Source organism: Sebastes umbrosus, chromosome 9, assembly GCF_015220745.1.
Source record: "Sebastes umbrosus isolate fSebUmb1 chromosome 9, fSebUmb1.pri, whole genome shotgun sequence".
NCBI classification, from domain to species: Eukaryota; Metazoa; Chordata; class Actinopteri; order Perciformes; family Sebastidae; genus Sebastes; species Sebastes umbrosus.
Genome location: NC_051277.1, coordinates 25579857 through 25604818, shown reverse-complemented (window position 1 = coordinate 25604818; position 24962 = coordinate 25579857). Strand labels below are relative to the sequence as shown.

At 42.5% G+C, this 24962-nt stretch overlaps 1 protein-coding gene across 1 annotated transcript in view; it reads right to left on the bottom strand.

Moving 5' to 3' along the window:
* Window positions 1–24962, bottom strand: part of tenm1 (teneurin transmembrane protein 1) — a 215412-nt gene that overhangs the window by 15735 nt on the left and 174715 nt on the right. Inside the window, exons 23-29 of the mRNA XM_037779353.1 lie at window positions 13565–13719; window positions 10613–10696; window positions 9881–10075; window positions 5589–5676; window positions 3807–4003; window positions 1056–1369; window positions 251–423 (exon numbers count right to left, since the gene is read on the bottom strand). Coding sequence (XP_037635281.1) covers window positions 251–423; window positions 1056–1369; window positions 3807–4003; window positions 5589–5676; window positions 9881–10075; window positions 10613–10696; window positions 13565–13719 — 1206 coding nt within the window. The remainder of the gene's footprint in view (window positions 1–250; window positions 424–1055; window positions 1370–3806; window positions 4004–5588; window positions 5677–9880; window positions 10076–10612; window positions 10697–13564; window positions 13720–24962) is intronic.

Below are 24962 nucleotides of genomic sequence, written 5' to 3'. Positions count from 1 at the left end.
CATCTGTGTATGTGCTCTATGGTCTAGCCCCCTTTAGATGAGTCAACAACGTCCTTTGTGGTAAGCTAGATGGGGGGGTGATGCATTGTGGTGAGGCTATAATCTTTCCTGTGTGTCAAGTAGTGAATACATGGGGACATTACATGAGTTCCCCCATATTCTTTTGTTTTCTTACAGCTTGCCAATGTTCCTACTGACCTAAGAGGAGTAAAAAAAAAAATAACGACAAAAACGCGCCATGACGCTATACCTTGTCTGAACGTGTAGATGGTGTCACTGGCGGAAAGGTTGGTGCTAGTGACAAAGTTCTCACGGTTGGACGCCTCAACCTCCACACGAGACCAGCGTTCGAGGTTGCCGTGGAAACCACTCACCTCACCCGTGGGGAGGGTGATGTTGGTCACGCGGCCCTCGCTGTTGTACCTTGGAGAATAAACACAGAGACGATGCTGTACAAGTGGAAACGCACACAGGTAACTGTCGGACAAATGAGCACAGCAGAATGCACGCACACGAGCGCATAAATAAACACACAGAAGCAGACTCACTATCACTCTGTTTCCCCCCTGTCATACGCAAACATCGGCACAGAGTAACTGTCAACTATGATTTATATGTGTAATTATCCAGCTGTGGAATTTGAGACAGAGACTCGGCCGGCAGTGAATAATTCAGACGGATGTGTTTTTGTGTGTGTACTATATGTGTGATACTAAACATGTGTGTGATCAAAGTGTTGCAGAGACGTCCTTCAGATAATCAGTCACTTAAGCAAAGTCTGAACAGAAAAAAAAGAAGTGTCTCCAGCTTTCTACAGTGATTGCCTACCACCAGATGGCACTCACATTTCACACCGCAAACATAAGCTCTGTCTCACATTAAAGCACATACATGCATCCCAAGTCCATACATACATTCAGAGCCAAGCAACCAACCATGAATAAAAGAAAAAAGTGAAAGAGAGGAGGACAGACAGGGAAAGAAAGACAGAGAAAAAGAAAAAAAAAAGAAAAAAAAGAAAGCACAATAGGCAGAGAGAGAAAAAAAAAACTTACTCATAAACAGTGGTCCAACTGTTCTCATCACTCTTGGTTGCTAGGAGACCTGTGTTGCCATGGTAAGTGATGTGGGCGATGTCATGGCCTTGGGCTGACACCTTCCTCAGTGTTCCACTGTTGCTAAGAGACAGCCAGTACACCTGTCCGCCAGGTAGCGCCAGCCAGAGAGGCACTCCGCGAGCATCTCTCCTCACCTGCAGCCCGTGGCTGTCGCGGCTCGTCAGTCCCGACAGCTGGCCGTCCACACCGTAAGAGAAGTTGTACAGGTAGTGGCCGGTGATCAGGTGTTTGGTGTACATGTGGGAGCCATTCTGGTGTGGAAAAGAAGAGACAGACAGTTGTCAGGATGGGGTGGCACCCACTATTTGTAAATCCATTAATAAGGTTGAATATAAATATATATATATATATATATATATATATATATTCTCAGTTCTTATTAACTACTAGCTACTGTAGTTTCAAACTAGTGATTCAAACAAACAAACAAACTGTACCATTAAAACTTAAAGGAGAACGCCACTTAAATAAAGCATTCCAACATATTTCCATGGCCTTGTAAAGTTCAGTCAATATTTGTGAACATGAGCTACTCTCGCTCAAAGCCAGAAACCAGAGAAGTAAGTCTCAAACGTGTGATGTCATAGGGTATAAAGTGTAGAGCTGCTCCATAGACAATGAAATTTAAATTAGTTTTCTTCCCAAATGAGCTTCATTGTATTGTAGTGTTGTCAGCTGTAAAACAGAAAATGTTCCCATATACTCAGAACATTCTCCTCGGTGCTCTCAGTGTCATCTAGAACATCTCTCCCTACTCATCGTCTACGGAGCAGCTCCACACTTTATACTTGATGACATCACAAATTTGAGTTTTTGCCATAGACTGTATAAAATATGGATGTAGTCTCTGGGACGGCATCCATAGGTTTCTGAAGAGCCGTTGTGAAGCTCAAAGTGGGTTGCTGCGGGCGTCGCCATCTTGCCAGTCATGACACAGCCTAACACCCGGTTAATACAAAATGGGCAAAGAGGTGGATCGTCGGTGGAGCCTAGAGGCAGGCCCAGGTGACGCAGCAGAGGAGACAGCTAGCAGCTGGCGACCTGGTACTGCACCTGTCATTAAAGGTGGCCAAGCCCTCAATTAGGCCTAACTTTAAGCCTTATAATTCAAATGGGTGAGTTATATAAAAATTCCCCTGTACAGTTGTCATGAACGGGAAATTAACTATAGAGGCCAAAACTGATTCTGTACCAGGCTGTAAACTTGTTTATTTCTGCTGTAAAATTGGGCATTTTAACACGGGGGTTATGGCGATTGATTTGCTTTCGGAGCCAGTCTCAAGTGGCCATTCGATGAACTGCTGTTTTGAATTGGCTTCATTTCTCAGGACCGGATGTTGCCGCTTGATTTTAACACTCTAGTTTTTGGATTTGGGAGAGAGTTGTTCATGTTTACTTACATTTTTAGACTGTTTTAGACCATAGGAATAACATGTATGAATTTTGAAAATGGGCATAGTTCCCCTCTAAGGAATGAAGACTTCAAAAGCGTTCAACTAAACAGGAAGTCATTATAACATCACAAGATGTCCAAAATTAACAATTTTAGTGGGCAAATAATATATTAAACTTGACAGCTTATCCTTTGTAAATGTAGGTTTTACTTTGCTTTATTACCTCCACAAAGGAGGTTATGTTTACGGTTCGGTTTGTTTGTTGGTATGTTTGTCACCAGGATTACGGAAAGACTACAGGCCTGATTTTCATGAAACTTGGTGGAAGGGTGTAGCATGGGCCAAGGAATAAACCATTACAGTTTTGAGCGGATCGGAATCATTGGGCAGATACACAAATTATTTTTCATTTTTGTTAACAATGTGAGATAGGGCATGGCCTTGGTGGAGGTCTGCACTCACCAACTGCCCTTCTAGTTTATATATGGCGAAATATGTGTTTCAGAGAATTATTAATACAGTTCAGAATGAGAGGGAAATAGATTATATTCCCTTTCAAAATTGACACCATTTGGTCAGTTTTGTAATTTGAGTTATATTGTTATAGGTTACGTCATTATTAAAGTGTCAGGTCAGATCTGTCGACCATACTAGCAAGCTAGCGTTAGCTTTGTCAGTTAGTTCAGTTAGCTATCTTCTCAACAGTAGGCCTATTCAGTAACAACTGATCTCTGAGAAAGAACCAGGTTGTGTAGCTCAACCTGTTTCGATTTAGTAGTGTGTAAATCGTAGCAAACACTTGAGTTATAACTAGGCTTACACTGCGTTCCAAATTGCATTCGTTTTCTTTATACTTTTAGTTCGTACTGCAGCTGCCCTTACAAAGTACGCACTGCTGCATGAAGTATGCATACATCTGGGACATACTTCTTCGTCATGACATTGCGCCCTGAACTTTGACCCTCTTGTTCATATATCTGCTGCACAGAGGATTGTGGGACACAATAACCAAAAAAGCATGCTGGCTTGCATACAGCAAAGCGGATGTAGTAGGACATCTTGATATTTTTGGCATACTGCATTTGACATACTATGTATTAGGAGATACTAAATACTTTTCTGGCATACTAAATAGTGTGGCAGTATGGGTATTGGAACACACAATAGGTTTGAACTTGGAAACAGCAAAAATATACATAAAAATATATATAAAGATATACTGTAGTACTCAAGTATCAAGACATTTTACATGCAAATACACATGTTCTATAGAAATAGCTTCGGCATTGTGTACCTGGTTGAAGAGATAGAGCTCCTGGTCCAGTGGGGAGCTGATCTCCACCAGTCCGACTGGGCTGGGCTGAGGCTGGTTGGGGCTGACAGCTCTAATCCGGATGTTGCCCAGATCAGCAATATACAGGGTGCCGTTGGGGGCCACGGCCAGAGAGGAGGGGGCTTTGAGACGAGCGTCGCGGGCGTAGCCTCCATCTCCTGATAAGAGAAACAAGAAGACAATATTAAGATGAGGATGAACTCTATATCTGCAAAACAGCATAAGTGAAGGCGCCCTCGGATATGAACACACTGAGCAATCCAAATTATTCTTCAGAGAGACAGAGAAGTCACAACTGCTACACACAGGCTTTGCAAAATATGAAGATGCCATGGTGCCGCTTAAGCGTTTATCAGTTTAGCTCAGGACTTGGATTTGTTGGGATTCCGTGGCTTCCCAATGGAGATGATATGACCACCTTGATAGTGACCTCAGCCTTATCAGACGGCGGTAGTGGGTGACTGGATGCTTTCAGAAGCCTTTGGTAGCACAGCGGGATAACAGCCGGGTGAGGCCCTTTAGATGCTGTCAGCAGTAGGCCCGGGGCCTCTGCTGGGTCTGTGCAGGCAGCAGGGTGGCAGTTTATCTCTTGACAGCATGCACATTATGTGTGCGTGTGTGTCTTTGTGTGTGCGTCCCTTCATGTCTGTTTGTATTTGCGGGTGTGCGCTCACACGTGCGCATGTTCAAAGACACTGTGTGACTGTCTACAGTGAAGGGATGGAAACGGAAAGCCTCTGAAGAGAGTAATCATCTGTTAACAGCAAGACATGATTGAAAATATGCAAAGTACAACCCAAGGAATCGGGATGGTTACAACCCATTGGCTTGTGGCATGGGAGAGAGACACTTCCCACCATTTTTGAGTAGAAAAGAGACTGATTTTTATGAGCAGAATTAAATGATAAAATCACATCCTCTGACACTTACAATGAAAGCACGGCCTAACTGTCAAAAGAACACCGGCTCATTTGTTTGGTCCTTTCCTTCTTCCGTTTATTACATTTCAGGTGCCCTTCCATGATACGCCAACCAGTTCAAACCTTCAGCGGCTTAGACGAGAGCTTTTTCTTTCAGCAGCTGTAATTTGAATGGATTTGAAAGGTTTCTCTCAGGCTGGTTCCTACTGAAATTTAGCTGGATGTTTTTGCGACGGAGGAGTCGCCCCATGAATACAAATACACCCCACATATACACACACGTTCTGCATACCCAATCACAAAGTCAAATTAAATGCACTTACTTTTCCATTGTGACATAATAGATAGTCTTTCATTTCCTGTACATTGTCATCATTTACACAAACATCATTATCATATTAATTTCCTTATTTTTCAAGGAGAGCCAAAACACTTCTAAGATATTAAAATTCCATCTGAAATAAATAATTTAGACACGTTCAAGTAGAGGGGAAGACAGTAGAGGAGAGAAAAAGTGCCTCTCAAGCTCCGCTGATAAAATCATTGGCCGGCAGGGACACACAGGCAGCGAGATTTAATCACTCAATATCAAGACACACTGACTATTTCAATTAATTTAAGTTATCTCAAAGCTTTTAAAATGTTCTTGTTTTGTTTCCCTCCTTAAACGTCTGAACCAGGCTGAGTATGATATGATCTGATAAGGTTTTTAAGTGCAGTTACATGTTGTTTTTGGTTCTGTAATCCTATTAGACATAATCTAATATACTTTCACATTACTTAATCCTACAGTCGCATAGCGTTTGTGTGTGTGATGACCCACCAGAGAAGCAGTCACAGTTGGGGTCTATCTTGCAGTCACAGTCCGTGGGGGCTCCAGAGATAATGGATATCTCCCCGTTGGTTGACACCTGTGAAGTGTTCAGAAACGTCACACATGGCTAGAAAATTTTGTGGGAGATTATTGATCAAAAGACGACAATGTTCAACAGCTTTTGTTCTGTTCTAATCTCTCAGACAAACAAGATGATGATGGCATTTCATAAAAACCCAAGCTGGAAACACAGATTAATGATATTAAAACGACGAAATTGTATTTGGCTGTGTTTGTCTGCTGGTGCTTCAACCCAAACAATCAAAGATGATATCTCAGGTGCCTATTTTTTTTAATTTTAGGAAAAACAAAAGAATTATGTATCTTCAGTGGGTAAATGGGGCTTTGTTGACAGATTGATGAATCTCCAAACAAATTAAACTGGTTGTCCTGATGGAGAGTGCTATAAATGAGGGTGAAAACTGCTACACCAACAGTTTGATTTTGATGCATCTTGGAGGGGTAATGTTTCTTTACTGGTCCGAGGAGAGCATGCAAAATTGTTTGGCTCATTCGCTTTCTTGCTGGGAGTGAGACGAGAATACCACTCTCAGATGTGTATAATACCTCTGAAGCTCAGTAATTACCAAATTTATCTTGTTTGTTTAATCCCTACAAAAAACAAAGCAACAACAAAATGTTTCTTGTTAATTAGAGAACTTTAGAGGCGCTGGTAGGCAGATTCTGTTACTGTTAACAAACTGTTTTTAACTGTTTTGTTACTGTATTTGCTTCCAGTCTTTGTGTTAAGCTAAGCTAACTGCTGCTGGGTGTAGCCTGATATTTAAAGGGATAGTTTGGGTGTTCTGAAGTGGGGTTGTATGAGGTACTTATCCATAGTCATTGTATTACCTACAGTAGATGATAATCAGTACACCCCTAGCTTGGAGAAGCAGACGGGAGTTCCCACACGGGGAACTCCAGTCTGCTGCCTAAAAGAAAGGCTCACCTAAAAAAATCAATATCAGTTGAATTATATGCTTTATTTAGAATATTTTTACCGGTTTACCTTGCTGTGAGACAGCTATACAGTCTATGTTTCCGACGTGGAACTGAAGCCGTTATCTATGCTCTCACCAAAGCAAACAAATATTTGACCTTTAAAAAGTCATTTTACCTTGCAACGGGGGTTGCTGGTCTACTGCTGCCTTGATGGGTTCGTTTGTTTGTGATGCGTGACTTTGGTTAGTTTGGATTCACCAAAGTCACACAATAGCATAAACAAATTAACCGATCGAAGCAGCGGTAGACCAGCAACCCCCGTGTTCGGCCAGGGAAAATTACAGTTTTTTTTTCAATAGAGTCTGGTGTCTTTGGCGAGTACAAAGATGGATATAACAGCTTCAGCTCCCCCGTCGAAAAGGGCTGTCTGACGGCAAGGTAAAGCGGCAAAAATATTTTAAATGTAGTATATACTTAAACTGATATTGATTTTTTTAGGTGAGCCTTTCATTTAGGTGGCTAAAATATGTTTTGCTGGCGGCCCCATCCACAGCAGTACATTGCTTTGCTCCAATGCGGTAACTCCTGTCTGTTTCTCTAAACTGGGGGCGTGCCAACCGTCATCTACTGTAGATAATACACTGACTATGTATAAGCACCTCATAAAACCCCACTTCGAAATATCAAAACCCGAAATAACCCTTTTAATATCAGGCTGCAGAAAATGAAAGCCGTATTGATCTTCTCATTTAACACTGCACAGCAAGAAAGCCAATAAGTATATTTCCCAAAACGGGGAACTATACCTTTAATCTGATGACCTCAGTCTGTATTTATCAATCATCTCAAGAGTAGAAAATCAATCCTAACTGGCCAAATAAAGTCTGCACATCCCAACTTTAGGCTTCGTAAAGGAGTCAAAGCATTTCATCAACTTGTTCTAGGAAAATACTCGTATGTGCTCCAGGGTTTCGGAGACCTGCAGAGTCGTCCTAATCAGTTCTGAGTTCCCAGCAGGAAGACGAAATATAGAAAGAGGAGCTTTTGATTTAAAATAACGACCAACTTCTGCACAGACATTGACATGAATTTAAAAAACGCTCCAACTTCAAAAAACATGCCCGCCTCACAGAAAACGAGTTCTTGCAATTTGTGCTTAATTGAAAACAAACAAACAAAGCCACAACGGAGCTAATTTGGGATGCAATGATTGTGATTTTAATGCACCTCAAAGCTCCAATATCATGCATATTCAATAACTTCCCTGCCTTTATACAAGATTAAAAATAAAATTAAACACATATTGGTTATGGCTGTGTGGTCCTTGATGTTATGGCCAAATGTTTTGTGTGTGTGTGTGTGACAGAATGACGTGCCTGGACCATGACAGCAGTGCCAAAGCATTGCCTAAGTACTTGTTGCGGCCAAGGCACATTCGCATTTAATAGGGCTTATTATACTGAAAAAAAAAAAGACTTTCTGGCTAAACAGTACAAGATGCAGCTGGTGTCAGCCATTTAAGATGAAATGTAGCGGTTAATTTGAGTGTCATTTTAAAATACATTGTCAGTCTGTACCTGTGCGCAGCTAGTTTGTCTTACAAGTGACACAATTTTCTGTATTTAATTTGGTTTTTCCTGCATCAACGTATGTGTGCATCAGCCTGTCAGGTTCTTGAATGTGTTGACTGCACGTCAGAACTGCTGAGTAAATCTGAAACACATCATCATTCATTTCATTTCATGGTTCATTGTCAGAAAACGGTTTCATTCACTCTCAAAGGAGAATTTGCTGCGGTGAGCGTGTGCTGCAACCGTCATAAAACTCTCAAGTCCTTCTCAGAGGATTCTTGTAGTTCTAGTTTCACTTTCTGTGTGAATGATCCTGAAATGCATGATTAATATGGGTCCAGACATACCATGCATAAAGCACCGTATCCTTAAAAAGACATCAAAAGACTTCATTGCCCCGTCTAACATGACTGCCCAGTCTCCATCAAAAGGCATCTGAGGTATTTTATGTTCCTGTCTGCCTCCACATGGACTCGGCTTGGTGCTGCTGACCACAAAGGGACTATTGATCCAGTCTAGCAGGCAATAGCTTTGTGGTGCTGGTGCCCAAATGCTGTGGGGCTGTCATAGCATGCTGCTAGCTAATGGACAAAAAAAGTTTTCGTAAAGTGAAAACTGGATTTTGAGATTCTTTTTTTGGGATGTCTCAAGAGTTTTGTATGGCCACCTGTAACACTTTCATGCTGCACAGCATCTGTGACCACAGCAAATAACCTGACCACAGGGATGCAACAAGTGTGAAGGTAAATTAGCATCATGAGGCCGGATGGGCGGATGGTGTCAGTTGCAACTGAGAGGTCTTTTTCTGTGTGTCAGTTTTGATAGAGATGTAAAAGACTTGCAGGGCCATTGCTCTGATCATTCACAGAGGCATGCAGGGGCTGGACACCTGTCCAGAATTTAGTAAGAGGGACTGTTGCAGATTTTAGAGGGTGACGTAGTTACTGTGACGTCACCCATTGGTCTGTGGACTGCCGTTTTGAAGCCTCCAGTTCAGCATTTTGGCCGTCGCCATCTTGTTTATTTGTAACCAGAGGTGACACGAGAGGGTGGAGCTCAGTACGCTGCATAAGACATTTTTTGATGACCAAAATGTTATAATTAACTTTTTGTGAACTGAAAACACACTGTGAAAGGGTTAAAGTTGTAGGACGAAAACAGGGATAACTCCCAGACTGGACAACGTTGTGGTAGCGACCTCTCAATCACAAGGTAGCCACGCCCTAAAGCATCCCCTGCTTTATGGTCTATTTGGCTCTAAATGGAACCATAATTTACTAAATGAACATCATGCTGTATTGAAGAAGACTTGAAACTAGCGATTGAGACCATAAACTCATGTTTACAATGTTTACTGAGGTAATAAATCAAGTGAGAAGTAGGGTCATTTTCTCATAGACTTTTATACAATCAGGCAACCGGAGGAGTCGCCCCCTGCTGGCTTTTAAAGAGAATGCAAGTTTAAGGCACTTCCGCTTTGGCTTCGCTTCTCAGACTTCAACATGAGGAAAGTAGTAGCTTTAATGGTATGTGCTATATAAATGCTAGTCCATTTATGCAAAAGCTTTCTGTAAAAATGTGTAAAAATGTGAACCTGATGGCCGGTATCAGATCAGCTGATTTCAGTGACATTAAATCCATCATTGGTAGCTGCCCTACAAAGCCCAATCAGAACATCTCTAGCTACAAATAGGCTGAAATTAACTATGCATGGTATTTTATAGTGACCTGTTGGATGCGGTTGATGCGCCTCTCATCAGTCTCAGCGATGAACAGCGTGCCCAGGTGGGACAGGGCGATGGCCTTGGCAGCCTCCAGGGTGGCACGCACCGCTGCCCATCTCACTAGGTGGTGGTCAATACCTGGAACCTGGCAGTGGATGGGGCGGCCCGCCACAATACGCACCTGGAGATTTTCTGATACCTGATATGAAAAAAATATATATATTGTGCATAAGCTATGTAAAAGAAAGATAATTAGAGCTGCTTCCAGTAATTAATTTGGGTAATTTGTAATTTGGATAATGGAATCAGCTACTGACAATATGTTGGCTGATGCAGTGCATCAAACATCACCAGACCTAAGCCTACCTCATCTGACGACTCATTAAGTTTTCACAAGATACACACTCGGACAGGCAATTCATTAATTTTAGAGGACAAGTTTTTCGGTAATAAGCAAAACCAGAGTGACATTTTCTTAAAAACAACTTCTGCAGAGAGTGTTGATAGCAATTTTTTTTCTTTCTTTTTTAATCAAGGTGCTCTTTTCCTTTTTTTTATGTTAGCAGCCTCACTCGCTTTAAATGCACCCTAAGTGACAGCACTGCAAGTTGTGAGAAATATTACTCTCTCTTTCTTGGCTATTTATAGAGCAAATGTTTCTCAAAAAAAGCATAAGCTTGAATAAGAATTCATTCACTGGCAAACATGTGTTTTGTGTGTGTTTAGGACTGTCTACCTGTAGGACGATGTTGTTGTCCAGGATGTAGAGGGAGTTGTCCAGCGGGTTAACGGCCAGGTCTGTTGGCCACTCCAGACGCACCTGTGGAATGACACACACAAACACAGGCCATACATACAATCACTGTGTTTCTAACAAAAGCTTTGAACAGGAGAACAAGAAAGCCGTGGTGGCTATCGCCCACATGAGTCAGTTACAGGTGATACAAATAATAGCTCCTTAATAACACAGCATTAGGCCTTCTGACCCTCCCTGCTCATGCAAAGGTCAGCGGCGGGCAGGGAGCCTTCCCCGTGTTTATTCAAGACTCGCCTCGGCACTGTCGCAAATGTCAGCCAATAACCGTGATCGCCGCGAGCTCAAATAGCACACCCTGCCCGCTAACACTGCGGGGGTCAAAGACAGACAAACCTACAGTAGCGCACATCCACCCACATCTCTGTCTACCTCTCACACACGCACACACACTCAAACTGTGAGCTACGGAGAGGAGGCGGTGCGTCCGAGGGATCGGTGAGGTGATTGATGACTCTGAGGATGGATTGGTAAATAAATGGATCATGTTAAATTGCCACTGACATGTCCAATTATAGCCACTGTCAAATGAGAGAGAAGAGGTTTCACTCTGAAATCCCATTTTAAGGAGGTAGAGAGATTCATCAAGCAGGACTCGCTCTGTCCTTAGCCAAAGAAGACATGCGTCAAATCTCTCCTGCCCATGATATTGAACTTTGCAGTGATGGCAGGCCATCAATTTATACAAGTTAAGCTGAGCTGGGTCTGCTCAATTAAAAACTTAAACTAAAAAAAGTAACGCTCAGAAAACAATATATGTATATAAACCATTTGTTGTTTTTGTTTTCGATTTGTGTACTACCTTGGTGATTGCACCTCTTTAATTGGTGTTCTTCAGGAGGTATGAAATGTTGGTACTGGTACACTCTGTGTGGGCAGGCACTAAAAATAGCTCAGAATATCACATTTCATCAGCCACACGTGTAGTTAACCAGCATGGGGGCTGACGTTGTTAGCCGTTGATTAGTATTATCTGTGATTTGGATCTACATTACTCCAGGACTCCATACATCAGTGTCAAGATTTGAATCTTTGGTTACAGGAGTTTTCACAGTCAGGTCATTTGCCATCACTACAACTGGATCCATGAAAGAGACACAGTTGAAGCTAGCCAGCCGCCCCGTGTGTGCAGGAGCTGCCGATGACTCAGCAGGTGCTGAAATAACACAAGAGAAAAGTCATGTGTTGTGGGAATTAGCGCTAATATTAGCAAGAGAGGCAAACTAGCTTCAACTTTCCCAGTGAAAGTTAGTTAGCCTAGTTTGCTAGCGTCATCTTACCGACTGGATTACAAACTTAAAGGAACAATGTGTAACAATTCGGGGGATCCATTAGCAGAAATGGAATACAGTATAACATTCATAGGTATGTTTTCATTAGTGTAAGATCACCTGAAACAAAGAATCGTTGTATTTTCATATCTATATTGGGAGCGGGTCCTCTTCACGGAGTCCGTCATGTTGCTCCGCCATGTTTCTACAGTAACCCAGAACGGACAAACCAAACACTGTCTCTAGAGAGAGCCATTCTCCGACGCGGCTGCGGCAATGTGAGCTGCAGAGTGCAAAACCGTGATACCGCCAGCCGCCGTCTGACTTCAGTTGGTTGCAGTCTGCAACCACACCACTAGATGTCTCCAAATGATACACACTGTCCCTTTAATGCCACAATGGGTCCTAAAAAATGTTGAATGTAGTAAAGGGATAGACGGCAATAGTTGATAGCCAACGTATGTATGTGGGCTTCTTGAAAAAGGGGGTGAGGGAAGTCATGTATCAACGTTAGTAGGGTATACAGCACATGCTCTATTTGTTTCGTCCTATTTGTAATGTATTTTGCTACTCTGGTTTCTGTCTTTTTCTTTTCTTTATTTTCTAAATAATGGTGTTTTGTAAGCCCATTCGGGCTGGTTATATTATTTATGCATGGCACAATAATAATACAAATCAAATTAAATCATGCTCCAGTCAGTAGCGCACCACAGAAGTTGAAGCTTAGAAACTGCTTCCACAAATCTATCCAAAAACTTTAGAAAAATTGAAAAAAATAAGCACAAGCTGCAGTATCATTATTGATTATAATTCCTTATACAAAAAACGAGACTTCAAATTGAGTTTGACTTTAAACTAAAAACTAATGGCAACACTTTATTTTGCATAACTGATGTTTGTGTAGCCGTAGCTACAGTTTCCATCAATGATTGATACTGGTGCATATACATTGAGGTCACAGCGGTTTATAAGAACAAACACAGACGGAGGATGAATGCGACTGGACACGCTGCAGGGCCCGATAACTAACAAACAGAAGGATTGTGAGGTGACATGGGCCCCTTTAAAGACATATAAGAGCACCTCTGGGAGTTCACCCTGGCTGAACACGCATATTCACACACACATACACGCGTGTGGGCAGAGATCCCTCTATAGAGCCAGCAGTTCATCTATAATTCATCTTCTGCTCTAATAGGCCCGATATAAGTCAGCAGTGTGATCTGAGGGCTGGCTGATCAAATCTGTGCAGTAGCTGTCTTTGCTACCGCACTCACTCACTCGCTCTCTCACACACCGAAACACACACACACACACCTCTGAGAAGATAGAGTGGGTTTCTATAGAAGAGGCCGGGCAATTTGGATTGACAAAACGATCACTGACTGTAAGAGAACAATAGATAAATACTTATTTTTTGTGATCCGTCGCCTTTTTGGGTTAATTACTCAAATTAGTCTACAAAAAAGACATGCAGGAGTCTTATAATTCTACAGATTACCTAAACAACACTCTAATGGTGCAGATGAAGCCTATTTCGGAGCAAAACACGTGGCCCTGGCTCCCTCCCAGTCCTTTAAACTAGACTGCATTATTAGCTTACCTGGTTGATGTCCATGCGTGCATCGCAGCTCAGCGGCTGCGTCGACATCAGTCCGTTTGAGCCAATCACGGTGGAGAGCAAACCCCTCTCATTAATCTTCTGAATGGTGGTGCCATCAACGAAGTAGACAACGCCTCTTTTATCCACTGCAATACCTGCACGGGTGAGAGAAAGAGAGAGGCAGAATGAGCTTTTTGGAGATGACAGAGGAGGGAGCCAGTGTGGGGTTGAGAGAACAAAAAGGAAAAAACGTGAAACAGAGTATGTGAGAGAGAAGCAATAGAGAGGAGTGAGTAAGGGAGAGAAGTAAAGTGGAGAGAGGAGTGGGCTTTGGAGAGGCATCCAACTCAGTTAGACATTCAGCTCAGCATGCGGCTGTCTTATCAAAGGCACTGCACCACAGAAATGTAATTATATTTCCATTCCAGAGCCCACTAAAGGGATTAGAACAATGCAACTAGAGGAAGGAGTTATTTGTCACATTATATGTGAGCAGGGTGCCGCAGTGAACTTTTGACATTTGGCGCTTGCACATTATGAATGTGCATCCACGAATCAAATCGCACGTGAATATGTGCATGTGTGCGGACACTGGCCTGTATTTGCGCAGCACATGTGAACACATGCTTTGCAAGAGTGTGTTTTGCTACGAACAGCATATACTTGAACTCTCCTTGCAGCGGAGCTCTGCAGTAGACGGTGAGCAGATAGCGAGAGAGGAGAGTGAGAGAGGTAAGTCCAGGTATTAAAGGTCAGGGCAGACTATGAATCATCTGTTATGGATGAGGAGCGACCTTCATCCCTGTCTCATCTCCATACAGAGAATAGCCCTCTGACTCAACTCCTCAGCCGTAATCTTCCACAACTCAACCCTCACCTCTCGCACCGTATGCCGCCAATTCTCTTTGATTGCTTTTGCTTAGCATCTCCGACAATAAGCCATATTTCAGTATTCCTACCTGCCATCTCCGATGCATGTGGCTCACTGTTGAGCCATTTAAAAATACATTGTGTTTATGGTTTATCATTAAGTCGTGTCAAGTTTATGTATATATCCCTTTATCTCAAGCATGCCTCAAAGGATAATGGAGACAAAGCCCTCTTATATAAAACCACAATCAATCACAAAGCTAAATGGTGCAATACAATCTGTAACTAAGGAAACCATAAAAACAATAAAATGGAACAAAGTATCATGATGAAGAGATATAAATAGGGCTAAAACTAACTATTATTTTCATTACTGGTTTATCGGTCTATTACCCTTACCATCAATCCATTATTTTTTTTAAATTGTACATTTTGCTAATGCTAATGTTGCAGACATGGAGCAACATTCATTTAGAGTTGTGTTTCTGGACACCTGAAGAATGTAAGTCCACGTCTCCTTTTAGCTCCGTTTTTGGTCTCTACCAACTCCTGAGGAAAATATCTGTCTCTTTAACTACTAGATTCTCCACTCTGTTCACCAGATAGTTGTTAATTTTGTTAGTCTGCCATATGGTGCTGGGAAGGCAGCACACAGTGGGTTTATCAAAGTGTTTTCAGTGAAAACGGCGACCTGTTGCGTGTGGAAACAAGGTTAATGAGAGCTGTGAGGGTAAACCAAAACATTAAAGCTGCGGGTCATAAAACCAAAACAATAAGATGAATTAAAGATGATAAAACACATTCATAGACCTGAGGGGAAACTGCAGAATAGGGTGATAATTCTCTGTGAGTTCAGCACTACTAGTGACCCCTTTCACATTACAGGCAGTCATTTAAGCCATTGTTTAAATATAAAAAATGATTAATGCAGCTTTAAAATGTCAGAAAATGGTGGAAAATGCCCATTAACCCTGGAGAGCTGTGGGATCAACTTTACTGTCTTTCAGAGGTGGTAGCAGGTTCAGTTTTAAAGCAAAAATAATCATATGAAACTAGAATACCTAAGGAATACCTAAGGAATGTGTCATGTCATGCTAGCTTGTCGGGAAGGAAGGCTAAATAACACTCCAAAGTTATACTAAATTTTGACGAGGAAAACCTGTCATGGCCGTTTTCAAAGGGGTCCCTTGACCTCTGACCTCAAGATATGTGAATGAAATGGGTTCTATGGGTACCCACGAGTCTCCCCTCTACAGAAATGCCCACTTTATGATGATCACGTGCAGTTTGGGGCAAAAACCATGCAGTTTGTGAATGCAGTATAAATGCGTTATTTTGGTCAATTCTAAAATGATGTATTTGAATATTTCTGCATACTGTGGTCCCTAAACAGTCTTGGAATTACATATATTGGGTATCACTGTAAAGCTGAGCCAATGCGCAATGAGCCCAACTGTATTCATGTGTGATGATGTTAGTGCCCTTTTTTTTTTATTTGACCTCACTGTATAAAATGACCTGTGGTGACCTCTAGGATAATCACAGCCTCATGAAACTTTACAACCACAAACTAGAGACCTAGAGCATTCAGAGGATGGATGGCTTTCTTAGGTCGATTGACAATAAGGGGGTTTCTGAGCAATTTCCAGAACAGAAGTGCTCACCATCCAATTGTCAAAAAATGCAATTGCAATTGCAAATGCAATGCTTGCAGTAATCTCAAACTGTCAAAAGTTTTTGATACCAAATCACAGCATGACTTTTTCTATGGTGTTCCTCAAGGTCTTGGTGTCTTAATATGGTATTTTGCAGGGATTATTGACCATTTTTATCAATTTTCGAGTGGTAAAAAATTGTTAAAATAAGCATCAAATGTGTGTAACAAATGGTATCAACCACAAGATTGCTGCAACAACTTATGAGACACAATAGGGGAATGACCATCATATACTTCTATCATAATGTTCCTTATACAAGCCCTTCACAATTTATTTTTAATTCATTCATTCATGTTTATTTCTGGTTTATGACTAGAACAACTTGACACACAGTGGTGAGCTGCATCTCAAATTAATCTTCAGGTTCCCAGCTGTCAGATGATGTACACCACTTCTATATGACATATACTGTTCACCTGCTATCTCCCCCTTAAGACCCCCTGTCCCCGTCTAAAAAGGACAAAAACGGGTCTATTCTGGGTCCCAGAGGGTTAAAATGTTCCATAGCACAAGGTGATGTTCTCAAATTACTTTAACTTTGTGTTACTTAATAATATTTGACTTGTATTACTCTTTTGTTAAACCACCAGAGCAAAGCAGAGGAGAAGCTGGACCAGTGAATGTTAAAAAAGATTTAAAGAGTCATCTGACCGTGCAGAAGAGCCAGCAGCCCATCATAATAAAACCGGACAATGGCACGACACCATTAGTATGCAGCACGGCTCCGGCTCCTCCCTCATTCACTCATCTTATCCCATTTTCACCCTTGATTTTTATTCTGGTTCTGTCAGACTTTCTCCTTTCAAACTCTGTCATAGTGGATTATGTGAGGATGTGCCTGTGCTCACTTTCTGAGCCCCGGATAGAAATCGCTACTGCCCTTTTCCCCAGGCAGCACTAAGGTCTCATCCTCCTCGACACACAATGGCTTTTTTCACACGTGATTTCATTCAACATGTGCACACGCACACACACACACACACACACACACACATGCAAACGCAGCACACCGCCGCCACAACTAGATCCACAAATGTCCTCAAACCGAGCAACCCTGGGCCGACCCTGTGAGTCATAAATCGTGCAGGTGGAGTGGAGGTGGAGAGGGGAGGTGGGCAGGGGGAGGGCCAGGGTCACTGTGTTTCCTCCAGAGGCCAGAAGGTGAACTGCAGAGCTCTCCCTCCTGGCCCCTTCATCATCCCTCTGACACAGACAGATTACACCACCCACACGGCCTCACCCCTCCCCCCCACCACCGCCACCAACACCTTTCCTCTCCTCTTCTAGCTTCCCCTCGCTCTCCATCCTCCCTAACTTGATCTTCTTCTTGCTCCCTCTTCCCTCCCCCATGTTTTTTCCTGTTGTCCGTTGCTTTGTTTCTGTTGTTTCGCTCCCCTCTATCTCGCCCTGTATCTTATAAGTGCTAATCAAATCAGCGCCCTTTGACCCTTCAATAATGTCTGGGCTCTGTTTTCCGCTGTTCAACCCATTCTTTATTTCTTCCTTTCGTTCCTCCCTGCCTTTCCATTTCTCCTCCTGTCACCTGGCATTACGCAGGAGGGACATCTCAACCCGCGGCGCAGTCCCAGTCTACTTAGATCTGAAAGTCGGCACATTCCCTCAGCTCTAACGCCGTCCGCAGATCCCTCCTACTTTCCTTTCACTTTTCCACCCATTCCTCCTCCTAGCACCCTAAACCTGTCCCTGATCTTAGAGCTCATAAATCCTGCACAAGGACATGACGAGGCAGCCAGGACTCTCTCTCTCTCAATACTGATTTCTCTTCTCTCCCTCTCCGTCCCTGGATATTACTCTTTCTTCTCGTCTCTTTTGGCTCTATTGACTTCCATGCTAAATTCCCTCTATTCTTGCTTTCTTGCCTTTGTTTATGCCTTTCTGTCACCCTCAGTATGCACGCTCAGGATCTGCATGTCTTATGTTCGCACACGCAGCTTCTAAATAGCTGCCCGTCTATCATCAACAATAAATACAGGCCTGACTTATTCATCCTCACACAAGCACAACAAAGAAGAACGATTGCTATTATTGCTTGGCATCGGCGAAAGGATTTACGCCAGTTTGTGTGTTGTTTAAGAGCATTTTGCCATGTTTATTGAAAAGGCGGCAGATTAGTCCACATTCTCCTTGTCAGGGGCTGGATTTCCTGCTGTTGTGGGTAAAGCTGTACTCTGCGTTCAGGGAATTTACAGCCCCTTCGTATAGCCGATTGATACTCAGAAGACATCAAAAGATTTACCGTGTCTCCTTGGGTGGACCTGGCACTCTTGATACTCATGTTTAGAAGCTGGCAGACACGCTGGTGGAGAAATAATTGAGATAAATCTCAACTCAAGACGGAAGACGGACATTTGGCTAAAGTTGGGACTGGATTTTTATCATCAAAGAAAAGTGAATTAGATGGAGTTGGATTGACCTTGGAAAAAAAAACAGAGGGAGGGGAGAGAGGAGAAGAGTGAAGGAGAGGATGATAAAGTGATGCTATTTACATTCATCTCAGATTTAGGGAGAAAATGCAGCCAAAGAGAAAAAAAGACAGACAGCACCAAAAGAGGTGTGAAGGAGGAGAGAGAGAGAGAGGTGGTGGTGATGAGACAAAGGGACATGATGAGGAATTGCTTCAATTAACCATTACAGGCCAATCACTCTCAATCAAAGAATCTCTTTATTCTCCGTCCTTGTCAAAAGAATATCAGTTATAACGGCCCCCTGTGGCATCGCAATACAATCTGATCTGATTAATGCCTTGGAGAGGGGTCTTAGAGAGCATCAGCGTTGATTACAGCTATTTGACAAGAAGGAGCCACCGGGGAATTCCACAAAGTAGAGAGCGAAGCAGAGGTGAGGAAATTTGTAAGGTGAGAGATGACATGAGGTTAGAAAGACTAATTATGACAAAAGATGCAGATTATGCATCTTATTTAGCAATAACAGTAGACAGCCCTGTTGGCATACAGTAACATCAGGATGTGGTGTGCTTGCGTGCATGTGTGCTGCATACTGACTGCTAACATCTGAGCCCTCGAGAGGGAAGCAGGAAGTCAGCCTTCTGGTGTTGTTCAAGTTTCCCTTCTACAGTACTTTCACCCTTCAAATGTTGACAGCAAAAGCTGCCAAAAAGAGCTGCCTCTACGGATCAAAGCAGGAGGAATTGTAAAATTGTATAGAAAACAAACACATCAGTGTCTGTCAGCCGGCGAAACAACCACCTAAGCTCAAAATAAGCATATATTCTGCAAAAGGAACATATTGAAAGGATCTACAGCATAATGTGTGCATGTATGAAAGTTCCATTTATAGCTGCAAACTTTCATAAAGCCACACATGTGCACGGAGGGGTGAGTCGTGCACACACACACACATTGAGATTGCCAGCAGCCTGAGGAGTAAGTCACCCAATCTGCCCTCACATATCCCCAGGCTCAGTGGGTGTTAATGATATGGACTGACACATTATTACAGCATCTAAATGATGCTAGCTGCAGCCGATTATATCCCATGGCGCCTCCGTACAAAGTAACTGCGTGTGACTGACAACTGAATGTAGACAGATGAACAGTTTCACCTGAACAACCGGCCCCAGCGAGGGACTCTGGCCATAAATAAAGTCAACCAAATTAGCTGGGGAGAGCCTGGAGGGTTGACTAACTGCTACAGTCCAACTGTAAGTGAAGACTGAAGAACACACTGTTTCAAAAGAGTCTTTAGCTCGGCTGTGTGGCTTACTGTTCCCTTTCATCGCTGCTCCTTGACGACGCGCAATTGCCGCTTGCATGCGAGCGTGCAAATATACGCGAAGGTGTGCGCACGCCAGCGTGTGCAGGCTCGTGTGGGTGTGCGTGTGGTGAAGTAGCTAGGCGTAAAGATAAGGCATGGCAGTTAATCACATTGTACGCATATGCAAATATAGAGCGGATAAATCAGAGTGTCTGCAGACGAGAAATTCACACTCCCACTCAGAGACACACACACACACACCTTTCTTTAAGGCACTGAGGTCGCCCATGTGCACTAAAGGGGGGAAAATAAACCTGTTCACTCAATCTCAGCACTGCGAAATGGCACCGTGCACCATACTGACTGTGTGTGTGCATGTGTTTGACTGCAGGGGTGTGCATATTTGTATGTGTTCATGCAAATATACGTCTCGCAGAGTGTATGATTTCACACCTGAATTAAAAAAATGACAGTCACGAGTATTAAAGGTAGGGTTGGTAGTGTTCAAATACATTTTTTGTTACAGTTGTTGAAATTCTCATAACATTCCGACAGCAATCAATAAATCAAATGCTCTGAAAAAAAGGAAAAAAAATCCAGTTTCTATGCATCATTGCACATCACCGGAGTCTTCCACAAGCTGCCAGCTTGACAGCTGTGAGTGCTAACAATAGAGTGCTCCAGGGATGACGTGTTTCTACAGGCCAACCAGGAAGTTACTCTTGGTTCCCTCCACAAAATGGGATTTTTCTATTGGGTTTTGGTTTATTGCAGAAAAAAAGCTCTGTGGCAAACAAACGTTTATGATACTTTGTTTTGTAAAATAATCTTCAACAACACTTTCCTGATTTTTGAAGTGTAAATGCAATCGCCAGAAGTAAAAAGCTAACGTTAGGCTCTAAGCGAACTACACCACGGTCGCATGATCGTGAGAATACACAACAAGGCTTATAAGTCGGCGTGATGATGTTAAGTAGTCTCGTTTAGCCACTTGTTAGCAACCGCCCTCGAGTGGGCTATTTATTGATGTATTTTATGTCGCAGAATCAAATGTTAAAATGTCTTTGGCTCGTGTTAACCGCAGACTTTATTTCAAGCATCTAACTAAGAAAACCCATTCAAAAAACCTATTGACTTCCAGACGAGGGAACCGGAAGTGCTAAAATGCTAACTCATTTCCGGGTTTTAGGATTCATTCCTGTAGCACTTTGACAGTATGCAGTGTAAGTATAATTTGTAGAATGTGGATAAATCAGAAAGCTATGCAGAATTATTTTTGCTCGAGCCTTAGCTAACTACAGTAACACATACAGGAGCTAACATTAGCTCGCTAACCGCTAACTTGTCCCATCCCATCATCATCATTTTAGTAGCCCTTTTTTGGTTGCATATTGTGGCGCTGATTGTTTCCCCTCTGGTGAGTTAGGGTTATGATGTTATAAGGGAGTATGATGCATTGCGCTCCATCTCAATGTTCATTGTTTACGTTCATTATGATAATTTGGGGGGATTGGGTTTGGAGGGAGGCCTGAAGTATTGCCAACTTGGCGACTTTCTCACTAGATTTAGGGACTTTTGGAGCTAGCACTGCTAGTTACTTTCACTGGAAAACAGTTGGCAACAATGGGCTGGGTTTTTCAGTTGGATCTTTTTTTAAATCTAGTGTACTCTTGTTAGTTTCTCAGCATTACCGACCCACCTTTAACTGATTATGCTGCCATCAATCACACACTGGGATTCTCTACATACTGCATCAAACACTGCTCTGTGATCTGGGACATGAACGTCTATGAACTGCAGTACTGTATTACAAGTGCTGTTTCAAAAGGCTCTTATTTTCCCCAATCAAACACTTATCATCAATCAATACAAGATAGCACCATAAACAAGGCCGAGCGTGTATTTCTGGTAGATCTTTGGTAAGCAGTAATAATTCATGCTTCTCGTAATTAATTATTCATTAAAGCCCCACAGAACAGACAGCGGCTTAGTAATTAACTCTGAATCAGACACTGTGGCTCATCTAATTATCAACCACTATAAGTTTGTTAACATATTAACCCGCATTAATTAATTATTGATAGCAGCTTTTTTTTTTTTAACTGTTGGTTCCCGACTACATGTGTATGGTGAGGCGAGACATTGCGAGCATGCAGAGAACTAGAAGGAGATTTTTGCAATAGTTGCATGCAAATTTTTGTGCGGATAAACATTTTTTATTTTTTTTTTGGTTGAAAATATGCGACTTGGCAGTAATTGCCTTGTTTGATAGCAAAAGAGAGATCCAAAGCAATCACAGAGGCAGCAGACAAACTCAATTATAAAAGCAATTGAAATGCTTTGGACTAGAAAGCCCCATGAAAGGCTGAGGGGTTTGGATCAGTGCGGAGCGTCTGCAGATTATGTCGCACTGTTTAGAACATCAAACAAACACAAGGAGGTCTATCAATAGAGGCTCTTTTACCAAACACGCCATCACAACAACAAGCCAGTGAGGCTCTGCAATGGTAGAATGAGGGAACGGGATCAGATGGGAGGAAACAAATGTTTTCACCACAGAAAAAGTGGAAAAGAGGCACTAAACTACAAAATATTGCAAATCTCTATCCGCAGCTTCCACCCAAAAAGTTTCCCATTTACAGGACAAAGACGTCACAGTAACTGACTCCAGTGCAGCTTTTATCACAGATAGTTGCAACCATTTCAGATTTTTCTTCCACATTTTCCAAAAGAAACTGTGCGAGTGCTTCCTTGGAGGGAGGTCTGGCTTGCACCAAAGGCCTACTGTAGGATCGACATTGCACAGAGCAACAACATTATTTCCAGAGGAGAGAGTAGCTGCTCTCTCCCGGTCAGCTACCCTGATTTTTCACAATTTTTTGCACCCAAATATGCAGAAATTATGAAAGCAAAACATTTACCCAATGAAAGAAGGGAGGAAGTTAATTTTGTGAACCTCTGAATTCAAAGAGTTATGAAACTCTATTCTGCAATACTACAGTAGTGATGCTGGTGTAAACAATCTGACTAAGTTAAAAAAAAATGTATGTTTCATGACAATAACTTAATTTCATGCTAAAACAATGGAAATTATATAACTGACATTTGTGTCATTCAAGAACATCAGAACAAAACCTACAAATAGTATGACTTGTGGTATTATACTGAGTACTGTATGTACTGTAGAGCAGTGATTCTCAAATGTGCTGAATCATTAAAAAGTGCATATCTACAGATGGGGATCATTTGCACCAATAAAACCAGCATTTTGTGTCCTTTGGGCCAATAGAAACTCTGAGATGATTGTGACACACAGCAATAAGTTATTTTTTAAGTTGAAACACTAACGGAAAGTCAGCGTTCGACTGACAAGTTTAAACGGGAACTACAGCCATTTTCAAATTATTCCTATGGTCTAAAACAATCCACAACATATTAGCAAACAAAGTGATCAACTCTCTCCTAAATCCAAAAACTAGAGTGCTAAAACTAAAATGTGTGATGTCATAGGGTATAAAGTATGGAACTGCTGTCTAAACAATGAATTGGGACTAAACTACTTAATATTGCAAATCTCTATAAGCAGCTTCCGGTTACTGACGTCACGGTTACTGACTCCTGTACAGTCTTTATCACAGTTACAGTAGTTGCAGCCATTTCAGATCTTTCTTCCACATTTTCCAAAAAAACTGTGCGAGTGCTTCCTTGGAGGGAGGTCTGGCCGTTGGTCTCTTGGTGCGCTGCAGGTGATAATGGTACCCAGGTGCAAACATTTACTGCCTCTGATTTCCCATCCCCATAACAGCAGCTGACCCTCCCCCCCTCCTCCTCCTCCTCTCCCCATTCTCACACAGGCAGGTTCAATTGGACTGCCAAGCTGAACTGTGCCTGCCACCATCACTCTCCTTATTCATCTTTCTGTCAGTGTGTCTTAAGAATCACGGTAGAAACAACCTGCATGGGCACGCGTTCATCATCAGAACCCCCCCCCCAAACCGAGACAAAATGCTTCCATCTGAACGTGCGTGCGCGTGTTGGGCATTCACCTCGAGTAAATGCAATTTATTCCCCCACAGTGCCATAGCTCCGCGCCTCCTGTCAGCTTGCCAGGTTCCCAGTGGAGGTTGACAGGCCGGCTGCCAGCGGTGGCCATCTCGACCAGTTAAAGTGACACGCGTGTCACATTTGCCATGATCACGCTGACTTCGCCAACCTGACATACCTTTAACAAGGCACCCATAACTAACTCTATGTCCCTTTAGTGGGAGAAGCAGATTACCCAGAGGCTGCCAATCAAAAACAAGCGTGCACATGCACACCGGCTCGCACAGACGTTGCACCTTTTGATGCACGGGCTCAGCCTTTGGCCTTGAGCCCGCATCTCTTATTGACTCAGGGCTTCATTACACACACAGTGAGCTTCAGTAATCTCTCTGAAGCTACCTTACACACTCCGACTACAAACAAGGTAGCTGTCAGTCTGCATAGTGTTCTACCTAATACAGTACTTGAATAGCAGGCGTTTTACAGGTACAGCCTCGTTTTAAGTCAGCATAAATTTGCCTCTACTAAGCCTATCGACTATATTTTCTTTATCTTGGCAGTGGGCTGACTATTTCCTCCTAGAATATCTATGAGTCCTCCTCTGACCCGGGGTGATTAGGACGCAGCACAGCTACTTTCTGAGATGGATCCCTGTTTTTTAAAGTAGCCCAAGACACGTTTTATCCATTCATCTGGTTGACAATGAAGTTTCAGCCACATGACATGAATGCAATGATCCATCTAGTGCTGCCATCAGGCCGCATGTTTTAATGCATCACCAAATTTGTTTTTGCTTGAGTTTTTGGCTCAAGATGATGATGATTTGAAAAAAAAAAAAAAAATGCGCTTCTCCTATTTATTTAATCTTATCTTAACCATATGCAACAGGTGGAAATATTGAGATGTCTTCATGTCACCTTATAAACAGATTGCTGGTGCTCCAAATCCATCTGGGCTCATTCATGACTTACTGTAAGCAGCGAAGATGCAGAAAAGGGAAGTAAGCTGTTTCTGTGAATTGCTTTAACCAA